Consider the following 12,866-nt stretch of genomic DNA (forward strand, 5'->3'; position numbering starts at 1 on the left):
TTGCTGTGACTTTGGTCTTGTCTGAGGTGCTGTGGGGTGGGCATAATCGTTGGGATGAGGGATACACAGGTGAAAAGACAGCTCCGCCTGCCTTATGCGAGGGACAGAGGAGGGAGGGCCATTGGGCCCAGGAGTTTGGAGAGGGCTCTGGGAAGAAAGTGGAGCTAGAGCTTGTCTGGGAAAGTGGAGGTCAGATTAGTGGAGCAAGCAGAGAGGCTGGGAGCAGAGGCCCAGAGACCAGATTGGGGAGACCTGAGTGGGAAGCCACATCATGTGGTGGCTAGACAAGCCTCAGGACAAAACTGCTGGGTTTGAATCCTGCCTCCACTATGACCTAGTGCAAGTCGCTGAACCCCTGCGGCTCAGTTTCTTCCTGTGTAAAACAGTGACAATGGAGCGTCTGCCTCTGACTGTGCTACAGTGCAAAGGCAGACGGGGTGCCTGGCCCAGCTGACTCTTTTATACATGGGCTGTGTGTGTTATTCAGCGTGTTCATGGATGGCCTCAGCCCCATAGTTCATGCAGGGTGAACAGATAGATTAAGATGGTAAATTGAGGGCGCATGGAGTGCGGGCTAAGGAGCTGTGTCCTAAAGGCAGTGAGGCTCTGCATTCTCTTTATCAGTCATCTCACACGTAGCTTCCCCAGGGCCTTCCTGAGCCTGCAGCTCCACCTTCTCCAGAGGCCCACCCTGGAGGGATTCAGTCTCAGAGGCCTGGTGTGAGGTCCCCTTTTCACCCCCCGTTTCCCAGGGGAGATGTCCCGGGGCAAACCCTTCTGTGGAACTGGAAAAGAGGCCAGGGCTAGCTTTGCTGCAAGCTCGCTAAGGGACCATGTACATAGTGCACTCTTCTGGGCCTCAGTTTCCTCTTCTACTCAGACTGCCCCTGGGATGGCTGCCACCTGGCAGTCTGTGGTTCCCGGGGCTCACCCTCTTCCCTGCTTGGCTTTCATAGGCAGTTCCAGGGCCACACGGATGGGGCCAGCTGCATAGACATCTCCCACGATGGCACCAAACTGTGGACAGGGGGCCTGGACAACACGGTGCGCTCCTGGGACCTGCGGGAGGGCCGGCAGCTACAGCAGCATGACTTCACTTCACAGGTGTGCGGCCCAAGACTCCTCCCTTCCCAAAGAGCAGTGTGTTCCCTCCCTCCAGGGCCCCAGTGGCTGGGTCAGGGACAAAGGGATCCTCACAGAGTAGCCATTGCCAAGAGACTTGGGACCAACCTGAGCCATCTGGGAAGGCTTCTGGGAGGAAGCAGCAATGAAACAGACAGAGATGACCTTGGGGTTGGACACTTTTGGCCCAGCTGTAGGAATTCGATTTCCTTCTCCGCTGCTATTGAGCACTTTGTCCTCGGCATCCTCATTCACAAGATGGCAATAATAGTAGCACCCTCCTAGGTCTGATGTGGGCACCTGAAATGATCCCTCTAAAAACCGTAGCCATAAACCTGACTCACAGAAAGCATTCAGTAGATGCCAGGGATTATTATTTCTTATTTGCATTCCCCACTTTAATATTTTAATCTTAAATGTTTAATATTTTAGTAGGCTTTTTTTTAAACTCAGTTTTTTCTTAAGGGAAGACGAAAGTCACAGAGACAGAGTAACTTTGAATGCAAAATGTGTGTGCTTTCTCACCTATAAAATGGGGATGGAAAATGACCTCCCATACTCCTGGGTTATTGGGTGGGTAGGGAGGGACCCTGAGCCTCAGAGGACCTGAGCAGCACCTTTGGGAGCCGCCCTCCTCTTGAGGGCAAAGAATGCTGAGCTCAGTCTGTCTCCCCTCCCACTGCCTGCAGATCTTCTCGCTGGGCTACTGCCCCACTGGGGAGTGGCTGGCTGTGGGCATGGAGAGCAGCAACGTGGAGGTGCTGCACCACACCAAGCCTGACAAGTACCAGCTGCACCTGCACGAGAGCTGCGTGCTCTCCCTCAAGTTCGCCTACTGCGGTGAGCCTGGGATGGGCCCAGGCCTGATGGAGTGGGGTGGGGAGCCCAGGGCAGCCTGAGCCAACAGGACAGAAGAGGGGCCCAAAGCTTATAGAATGAACCAGGCCCCGGAGCCAGGCCTCCTGACCCCTGGGCTGGTGCCCCTTCAGCACCCTTTAGTAATCTTGTTCCCCATCCTTGTTTCTCGGATGCAGATGTCACCATGAGTTATTGAACTCTCAGGACACTAGGCCAGAGCCAGTTCTTGCAGGCTTGGGGCAAAGGAACAGGACAGTAGCAGTGCAGGCAGTTCCTCTCGGTGGTTGCAACCACTGGCTTTGACATCTGATAGCCTTGGATGGGAATGTCTGCTCCTCCACTGACAAGCTGTGCAGTCTTGGACATCTCACCCTCTCTGAACTCTAGTGGATTTTCCTCTCTGGTCGGGAATAGCATGGTGTTCATGGCTTTCAGGGAGCAACAGAGCTTTAACACATGTAGAGCCCTGGCCGAGTGCCTGCTTGGAGGAAGGGTGCCCACTGACTGCTGTCTTCAGCCAGGTCTCCAGACTCCCAGGGCTTGGATATTTTCAGTATTTCCCGCTGCCTTCTAGTAGTAGAATTTAGAAAGGCCAGTCAATCTTAGTGGCTTTAACAAGAGTCTTTCGGGGCAGTGTTATGACTGCAATTAACTTCAAATCCTACCTTTTCCCATCCTAGCCCTGCCCAGCCCTCCCCCTGGATTTCAAAAAAGGCCTTCTCCAGGTATCCACGAGTCGTTTGCAAAATGCCTCTCGAAATTGAAGAGTCATACTAGTTAGCAGTTCTCACTGCTTTTCTGTGGCGGCCGGTCATGTCTGGGGCTGGTCTTGCTTTGGAGGGCAGTGAGCTACAACCTGATTATGCCTTTGCATCCCACCTGCAGGCAAGTGGTTCGTGAGCACTGGGAAAGATAACCTTCTCAACGCCTGGAGGACGCCTTATGGAGCCAGCATATTCCAGGTACTGCCCACCATCTGAGTCCTCCTCTGGGTTCCACCCAGAGTTGAAACTTGGCGGTGGTGATGGGAGTGAGGATAGCAGGAGGAAGAACAGGAGGAGCCTGGAGCCAGGATCAGACCTGCCCTGGTCCCCTCCCCACCCCTACCTGATGGGGAAGCAAGATGGGTTCTCCCAAGGACCTGGGGACTCCAGCAAGACATACAATCTGCTACTAATGGCTTCTGACCCCCGAGGGCAAGGGCTTTTAAGCAGGGGCCTTGTCGGATTTGTTTGTCGGATTTGGAGAGCGAGGAGTAGCATAAATGTTTTTGCTCTGGGCTGGATGCTGAGCACCTGCAGGAGGTGCGCTGGGCAGCTTCCCTCCTCGAGTGAGTGAGTGTTTCCACCTCCATTCAGCACCAGCAGGGACATGGACAGGAAAGAGAGAAGGAAAGGAAGAGGCTTTTTATAATCTACCAGGATCTGGGGCCTGCCATACTGCACTTTGATGGGCACACACGTGTATGCACACACACACAGGCACTCTTTCCCACACACGATCAAACTCACACTCATTTACCCATGCACACTCGGTCTCCCACACACACTTTCTTCCTCTCTCTTTCTCTTGCACGCGCGCGCGCGCGCGCGCGCACACACACACACACACACACACTTGCGTTCTCTCTCACTCCCGCAGCCAACATGCCACTGTCTGGACCCAGACTGAAATGACTGGTGTCCAGCATGTCAAACCTCATTGTTAGGGTCTCTAGTTACAGCACATGCTTCAAACTTCAGGTGCCAATCCTTTTCCTAACTCATCAGGCTGTGGGCCTGAGCTGCTGACGCCAGCTCCTAGCTCGGAAATGCTTCTTCCTATTTGTAAACTCAAAGAAGCTCGTGCTAAAACGTCCTGTTGTGATCATTATGACTTACTGTAAAGATCACGTGGGAGACTGTTGCTGAGCTTTTCCTTGTGGAAAAGCAGGTGGGAGGGGAGCTCTACCTGAAAATGCTTCATGGGTGGTTTAAAGCCTCCCCACCTCCTCTTCACTGCACTGTGCTCCAGGTTGGAGCATCAGAGAGGGGCAGAGGAGGGCGATTGTTTCCAAGAGAACTGAGATGGTGTTGAGCACTGGAAAATGAATTCCTGTCTTTTTTCTCCCCGCACCCCACGCCTTCCTGCTGCTTCTCCTCGTCTTCCTCCTCCAGTCTAAAGAATCCTCGTCTGTCTTGAGTTGTGACATTTCGGCGGATGACAAATACATTGTAACAGGCTCTGGTGACAAGAAGGCCACAGTTTATGAGGTCATCTACTAAACAAGAACTCCAGCAGGGCTGTCAAACTCTGGGAGAAACCGACTCGGCTCTGACAGGGAGACCCCCAGGCGAGGGGCCCGAGGATGGTGGAGGATGGGCCGCAGGCAGCCGAGCGTTCGGGGCTGCGCTCCGGCCGGCTGAGAGGGCGCGTGCCCCATCATGGTCTGGACTTCTGGGCCTAGATTGATGTGTCTCACAGACTCAGATGGGTTCTGCTCCTCCTCCTCCCCCTGAACAATGCTGGCAGTTGCTACAAATAGATTTATTGGAGGCTTATGGCTCCGGTTCCCCACAGACCCGCTCATGAGTCTCTTTGTTCTTCCCCTTTCTTTTGCCCTGTGCCCCACCTTGGGTCGGGGATGCTGGAGTGGACCACATTGTTGTGCTGGGGGAGGGGGTCTCTTTTTGCCGATTGTGCAGTGCACAAAATTTGTGAAAAATGTAAATAACAGACTCCTATTGCGGACTGACCAGTGGGAGAGGCCCCTTCCCACCGGAAACTCTGACCGTGTGTTTCGCCTGCTGTATTTGTAATCCACTCATGGTGGTGGCTTTTTTTTTTTTTTTTTTTTTGTTAAATAAACAGATGTTCTCACCTGGAAAGAGGAGACAGGGAGAGGAACCAATTGAAGAATGAGGAGAAAAGTCTTAGATTGTGGAAAAGGCAGCCAGGTTGGCCACAAGGTGCCTGCAGGAATGCCTGTGCCTCCACACGGGTCTGGGCATCTGGACTGAGCACGAGCCGGCCAGACTGAGGGATGGAAGGCACTGAGATGGGGGCCCGTTCGGGCAGATGCCTGCAGAAACAGAGCTTTCTGTGGTCTCTTGCACTCTGGCTGCCCCTTGCCCTCTCTGTGTCTCTCTTTCTTGGTCTTTCCCTCTCTCCTCCTCAGCCTGGTCTTTCTCTTTGGTGCACACTTAGTTATTGTTATGAGCAATGGAAGTTCAAAGGAACTCCCTCTCCAGCTCTTCTGAATCTTGGGACACAGCCTAAAAAGGACAAAAAGTTAGAAGACAGCATAGCAACTCAGCTCAGGGAGCTACCAGAGAAAAATAGCAACTGATGTGGGTGCTTTTTTTTTTTTTTTTTAATTTGAATAAAAAGAATTAGAAGTGATGTCCTTTTATAAAATGCCTTCTCCCCCTTCCTGCCTACAGCCTCTTCCTCTCCCCTTAGAGGGGGGAAAGTGTATAAACCTACAGGGTTGTGAGTCTGAAAGGAGGATCTCCCTCACCCCCACCCTGGGCAGAGCAGTGGGGGTTGGGGGGTGGGAGAGGGGGACGCAGATCCTGGCACACTGTGGATATTTCTTGAAGATTGCAGTCTCTCGTGGGCCAAACAGGTTAGGTAGACTATTGCCTCTGGCGGGTGTCACCTTTCGGTGCCATGTTCTGAGGTGTTAGGATTTGGGGTTTTTTTTGTTTCTTTTCCTTTTGGTCTTTTTTTCTTATTCTTCTTTTAAAGAAAAGCTAAAGGCCGCTGTGAGTCCTGGTGGCGGGCTCTCCATGGATGTAGCATATCGAAGATAATTTTTATACCGCATTTTTATGGATTATTTTGTAACGCGTGATTCCGTCTGCTGAGGAGGAGGGAGGGGCTCCAGGGAACGCCACCCACCTTCAGTGAGGTTGCTCCCCAGCTGAGCGCACCGGGCATGGGATGTGGAGGCTGGTGCCACACCCTGCGCCTCTCCAAGGCTGGGCGCGTGGGGCATCCAGAATCTCCCTGGGTCTCAGATGTCCATCTGCCACCTCTTGCTAAGGCTCTAGCCAGAAGGGAGGGTGAGGGTAGAAGAAAGTTATTCCTGAAGAAAAAAAGAATGAAAAGTCATTGTACTGAACTGTTTTTATATTTTTAAAAGTTACTATTTAAAGGTTGGTTTGATTGTTGCGTCTTAATTGCCTCTCCCCCCAGTTTGTCAGTGCCCCCCGCAGGAAAACAGCCAGGCCAGTGTCGCTCTCACATTCTGGAGCCTGGGCCATTTCCCGTCCATGCGAGCTCTTCTTATCTCACAGCATTCCCACGCGCTGCTCCCCCCGCCCCCCAGACACCCAGCAGCGCAGCGGGGGTTTCACAATCCCACACTGCGTCACCTCCCATCCAAGCGCCAGGGAGGGTGTGGGGTAGGAGCTAAGACTTCCTCTGGACAGATGGGCAGGGCAGAGTTCACTGAGGGGAAGGGAGACCACAGGTTAACACCAAAGTATTGTACAGCTGTCAATGCAAAACTTTTTTGGAAAAAAATTAAATGTAATGAACTTGAAGCGAAACTACAAAGTGTCTGTGAGCATCTGGACCCTGGAAACCTGCACCATTTTATTTTAAACTTAACATGTTTAGGTGGGACAAGGAGATCTTCGATCTCTAGGTCACAAAGGCGTGTTTTTGGATGATTCAGAAGGAAGCATTTGCAGAAGGGGCAGACCCAGAAATGCAGGTCATTGTCCCCAGGGAGGGAGTTGGGGGCTGGGAGGGAAGAGGAGAATGCTGGTGCCCATTCCCAGGGGCGGTACCCAGGCGCTTGGATTTCATGCACCCATTAGCAAAAGCGCTCGGGGCACTGGAGATTAACATGATTTCCAACTCCTTATTTTGTCAAAGTCATTCTCAGTCAGCACAATTGCCTGCTGTCATTTCATACAAGAAAGGGAATCTAACGTTAAAGAAAAAAAAGGAATGACAATCTCAGCATAAAGCCCAGTCTTTATGACTAGAAAGGACAGCTGGCCTCTCTCCACACAGAGGGGTCATTTAGCTGGGGAGGGAGATCCTCTCAGGCTTATGGAGGAGACAATGCCAGCAGGTAGAAGGGACTGGACTGAGGCTGCAGTGGGTCACAGCTCTGCCTCAACTGGGGGGTGTGAGGAAAACAGTGCACCTCGGACCATACCTTTCTCGTGTATCCATCTCTGGGCAATGCAAGAGGGCTGGGGGGCTGGGAGCAGGCTCTGGCCAGAATAAGACTCTACCAAGATCAGGGTGGAATTGGGGCTTGCAGGCCCTGGTTTGGGAGAAGAGGAAAATGTCCCTCCAGGAATACTCGCCCTCCAGGCTTGTCCTACTAGAAAACAAGACCAGTGTTACTCTTTGAGGAGAGACTGAACCTCTGCAAGGCTGTTCACTGAGATTTCCTGGGCACAGTCAAGGATGGAGAGATGACCAAGATTCAGTCCCTGCCATAGAAGCTCACAGTTGAAGATGGGGGAGATGATACAGCCCCTTCCTTCATTTGACCTGTGTGCCCACTGCTGCTGTCCTTAATGCCAGCACACTGTGCCTCCCCTGTACTGAACCTCTCACTGCACATGCTTCCTCCTACTGCCTCTCCCCACCCACCACCCCTCCATTGCTTTCCACCCAACCCTGGCTGGCAGCACAAACCACATCTGGGAGCTAGTTAGAAATCTAGAATGAGCTCCCTCAGTCCTACCGAAGCAGAATCTGCATTTTAACACGCTGCCGCGATTCCTGTGCACATCAGTATTTGGGAAGCATTCCATTCTAAGAGAAGGGGCCCACTCCATGGTAAAGCTATTCCCATCCTTAATCCCCCCACGTTACCCCCTTTTTACTTAACAGGGTGACAGGAGGCCTTGATGCCATTTTTCTAGCCTTTCTTTGTCACCCTCTAAGGGTTCCTTTCCTCTTATGCAGAAATCCAGGCTTGTAGCAACCATAACATTGACAACATGGTCCCTGCACCTATTTGCTTGTCTCTTCCCACCTTAGACTAGCTTCCTTGGAGGGCAGTGCACAAGACCTCATCAGCCCACGGCAGTGCTAGTGAATGATGAGCTTTCACCAGTTTGAGATTATCCTAATTCACAGTGTCTGGCGTGATACCCAGGGCATCGGATGCTCAGTAACCGGAGCCCAGAGAAGTGAAATGATGTCTGGAGTGTTTTCAATTCTATTGTGCTGTTTTTGCTCAAAGCAAGATTTTTTTTTTTAAAAAATAGAGGACCATAGTTGTCAGAGGCCAGGTTTAATGGTTTTAGTTCCCATCAAATTATAAACAAATGGGCTGGGCGCGGTGGCTTGTTCCTGTAATCCCAGCACTTTGGGAGGCTGAGGCGGGCAGATCACCTGAGGTCAGGGGTTTGAGACCAGCCTGGCCAACATGGTGAAACCCCATCTCTACTAAAAATATGAAAATTAGCTGGGCCTGGTGGCAGGCGCCTATAATCCCAGCTACTCAGGAGGCTGATGGAGGAGAATTGCTTGAACTCGGGAGACAGAGGTTGCAGTGAGCCCAGATCATGCCATTGTACTTCAGTCTAGGGGACAGAGCGCGACCGTCTCAAAAAAAATGTTTGGGTCATCTCTGGCAAGAGCTGAAAAAGCCACCCTTTCTAGCTTCCCTCTGAGTCACAGCACTGTTCCCTGCCCCCAGGTGGCCCCAACCCCAGCGTGGGCAGTAATTATGTAACTTGTAGGGTCTCTGAGAAGGTATGGAGACACAGAGATCTGGATGCTGGAGTGAGAAGAGTCCTTAGCAAACCTGCTGAATGTTAGGTACTGGCCGTCAAATAGCCCATGATGATACAAGTGTAATTTTTTCCCCGATAACTTATTCATTGTTTACAAATGAGCATCATTTTTAATATAAAGCAAACAAATCTGGATTTTTAAAAAAAATGTGTGATTAATGGAGCGTTTTTAAACATTATACCAAAATTGGACCTTTTATATTTGAAGAGACATCTATATTAAGCCCAATTTTATAGATGGGGCAATTAAGTCCCAGAGAGGGCAAGTGACTTACCGTGAGCAAGTGACTTACCATGACTCACAGAGTCCAAGCCAACATGATGATGAAACACATCCCCCTCCCCTAAACCCTTAGCACACTCAGTTGGAGGATGGAAAGCTAGGAGGGAGCTGCCCAGCTTATAGGACTCGATGTTGCTTGGAGGATAAATATCCAGGGAATGAGTCTTCCTGCTGCTCTACCAACAGGACTGGTAAGGAAGTGACTCATGGAAAGGAGATGGCCCAGAACAGTCATGGAAACCAGCCTCCTGCCTCAAGAACCTCCTAGAACTCACCCACTCACCCATCTTGCCCATCCTTCTATCCATCTATTTATCCACCCATCTATTACCCACCCACACATTTATCCATATACCCCTTCATTCACTCTTCCATCCATCTATCTAGCCATCCTATTCGCCCATCCATCCTACCAGTTTATATCGTGAGAATCTAACATGTGCCTGGCATGGTTCTCGATGCTAAGATGCAAAGATAGTAAGATGCAGTGCCTGCCCTCAGAGCTCTCAGCCAACTGGGAGAAAACATAGAAACTGGCAATTCCCACTCCGTGAGATACATGAACGTGCAAACCAGATGCCACCACACATAGCTGAGGCATTGACTTGAGTATGGAAGGGCAGAGCAAGAGGGTCCTGGAAGGACCAAGAGCTAAACAGAAGTGAAGAATACCGTGGGCATGGCAATGAAAAGTTCAAAGAAAAGTGTTCCAGGTGGAAGGAACAGCATGTGCTAAGGCCTGGGGTAAAAGAGAGCACGGTCCCAACAATGCATCCCTACCTAACCCATCTAGTTCTTGCTCCTCCCTCCAGCTCCATCCAGCCTTCTTACATCCCAGTTCTTGCTGCAACTTCCCCACCCCTCACCCCCACCAGTATCCTCCAGGCCAGAAACTGGGCTCGGATTCTTGCTGAGCAGGCAGGTGAAACCAGAGGAGGGAGCTGGGCAGAGACCAGAGACCACAGTTCCAGCCTGAACCAGAAGAGGCAGAGGAATGGGGAGAAGATGGAGGGAGGCTGAAATTCCATGTCTGAGAATGCCCATGATAATGCCCCAGGGCTCTGAGTCCCCAACACAATTGGCATTAGAAGACCCGGGGATCTGTGACTGGATCATGGTGTATGATCAGATCCTTACCTGGGTAATATACCTACTAAGCTCTCACCACACTCACACAGTTACCTTTATAAACTGCACATCTGGCCCCATCATTGCCTGGCTTGGAGCCCCTCACTGGCCCTCTGCACAGCACAACTCACCCTTAACTCATCCAGGTGTGGGCGCTGTATCTTTAAAGTCATCCCTCCCCACTTATCTTGTTTCCCTTCACACACCAGCAGCACAGTACTTCCAATGCCCTGAAAAGCAATGCTCTCCCATTTTAGGTTTTGCATGTGCTTCTCTTTCAGCTTGGAATGCGGTGCATCCTTCTTTGAATTTCTGCTCATTCTTCAGGAGTAGGCCTTAATGTCACTTCTTCCTGGAAGCCTTCCCTGACTGCCCACTTCCCTACTCCTTGGTGCTCTCAGAGTGTTCTCTCCCAACTTTAGGTAGCACATACCAAGCACAATGTTAGTATGACTACAGATGGTTCTACTTAGGACTTTTGATTTTATGATGGGTTTATTGGGTATTAAATGCCTTTTTTTTTTTTTTTTTAATTTGATATGGAGTCTTGCTCTGTCGCCCAGGCTAGAGTGCAGTGGCACAATCTTGGCTCACTGCAAATTCCACCTCCCGAGTTCAAGAGATTCTCCTGCCTTAGCCTCCCGAGTAGCTGAGATTACAGTGCCCGCCACCGTACACGGCTAATTTTTGTATTTTTTTAGTAGAGATGGGGTTTCACCATCTTGGCCAGGCTTGTCTCGAACTCCTGACCTCATGATCCACCCGCCTCAGCCTCCCAAATTGCTGGGATTACAGGCGTTAAATGCATTTTTGACTTAGAATTTTTTCAACTTACAATGGGTTTATTGGGACATAACCCCACTGTAAGTGAAAGACCATCTGTATTACTTTAATGATATGTTGTCTCCTGATGCCCAACTGACCCTCCTACCACACAGTGGGCTCTCAGAACAGTGACTTTGTCTTGTATTTCCAGTGCTTAGTGCATTGTAGGTACTCAGGAAAATGTTAGTTGGGTGAATCAGTGAGTGTGTGATGAAGATAATACACTAATATTTCTAGAGTGCTAGTGCATGTCAATCAGTGCTTCATAAATATTGTTTAATTTAATTCTCATAACTGACTTATGAGGTCATTGCTATTATTATACTCATTTTACGGATGAGAGAACCAAAGTTCAAGTTCCCCAAGGTCACACAACTTGTAAGGTTTGTATGACACTGCTGCTGGATGGATGGATGGATGGATGGATGGATGGATGGATGGATGGATGGATGGATGAGTGGATGGATGGATGGATGGATGGATGGATGGATGGATGGATGGATGGATAAATGAGTGGATGGATGAATGGGTAGATGGATGGATGGATGGATAAATGAGTGGATGGATGGATGGGTAGATGGATGGATGGATAGATGAATGCTGGGATGGATGGACAGATGAATGGGTGGTGGAAATGATCGATGAATGGATAGGTGGATGGATGAGTGGATGAGAGGATTGGTGGGTGAGTGGAGGATGACTGGTGGACTGCCTGCCTCATGAGGACTGGAGTAGAAGCTTGGACAGAACTGATCCCACGGGCAGAGGAGATCAGTGATCTTAGATGGAAGAGTATGGGAAGAAAAGCCAAGAGACAGAAGCTCCCCTGCCTAGATCAGACCTTCCTTACATCCATTCGAGTATCTCAGTGAATGCCCAGAAAACCCTACGTGTGCTCAACCTGACCCAGACTCAGTGCCCCTCTCAGACAGGTCAGAAGTGGGCCCTTGGGAGCTCCTGACTGCTGAGGCAAGAGAGGGAATGAGAATGGGGCTGTGGCCTTGTCTCTCCAGGGTATCACAGATGGAAGCTGCCCTGTGCAAGTGTTTGGTGGCAACAGGTTGGAAGATGAAAAGATTGGGCCTAGAATTTCCAATTCAGAAAAATGAAACAGCAAGCTAATAAGGATTCCCTTTGACCATGTGAACACAGACATATTGTATAAAATTAAAACACTTTTGCTAGCCTACATGAAAGAAAAGGGAATCCTTTAATGTGATAAATAAAAGACTTTAAAGGCAGAGTGGGGATCCCTAGCTCAGAACAATACCAAAAAACTACATAAAGCAAAAATGGACAGAATTACAAGGAGGAATGGAAAGTTTTATCATACCACTAAGAGGAACTGGTAGATCAAGCGGAGAGAAATTTATAAAGTTATAAAAGGTATGAACAACATAATTAACAAGCTTGAGACATAGAACCCTACAAGCAACTATTGGAGGCCACAAATTATTTTCTAGAAGCACCTGGAAGTCTTGGAAAGTTTTACCAGTAAAAAATAGATAGAGTATTTTACAAAATTCAACACCCATTCATGACTCCCTTAAAGTTACAAACCAGGAATCAAAGAAAACTTTAGTCTGACAATGGAGAGCTGTATCAGACCTGCAGCCAAATAATAGATAACAGTGAAGTTTCAGAAGCATCATATTAAGGTCATAAAAAACAATAAGCCAGGACAGCAGTGTGTACCTGTTGTTCTAGCTACTTGGAAGTCTGAGGCAGGATCACCTGAGCCCAGGAGTTCGAGACTAGCCTGGGCAATGTAGCAAGACTCCATCTCTTAAAACAATTTTTTTTAACACGAGATTATTCATTATTACTGTTTCTGTTCAACATTGTGCTGAAGGATCTAGCCAATGCAATAGGATAACATAAAAAAAAAAGAATAA

General features: G+C 49.6%; 1 protein-coding gene across 18 annotated transcripts in view; it reads left to right on the plus strand.

Moving 5' to 3' along the window:
- TLE3 (TLE family member 3, transcriptional corepressor) overlaps positions 1–6,515 on the plus strand; it is a 50,280-nt gene extending 43,765 nt beyond the window's left edge. For all 18 annotated transcript variants that reach the window (XM_010363650.2, XM_010363654.2, XM_010363653.2 and 15 more), the window contains 4 exons: positions 957–1,104; positions 1,812–1,962; positions 2,866–2,942; positions 4,137–6,515. In XM_010363650.2, the coding sequence (XP_010361952.1) occupies positions 957–1,104; positions 1,812–1,962; positions 2,866–2,942; positions 4,137–4,244 (484 nt within the window). In that variant the 3' untranslated portion in view covers positions 4,245–6,515. The remainder of the gene's footprint in view (positions 1–956; positions 1,105–1,811; positions 1,963–2,865; positions 2,943–4,136) is intronic.
- The last annotated feature ends 6,351 nt before the right edge of the window (positions 6,516–12,866 follow it).

The sequence above is a fragment of the Rhinopithecus roxellana genome, chromosome 5, assembly GCF_007565055.1.
Source record: "Rhinopithecus roxellana isolate Shanxi Qingling chromosome 5, ASM756505v1, whole genome shotgun sequence".
Taxonomy (NCBI): Eukaryota; Metazoa; Chordata; class Mammalia; order Primates; family Cercopithecidae; genus Rhinopithecus; species Rhinopithecus roxellana.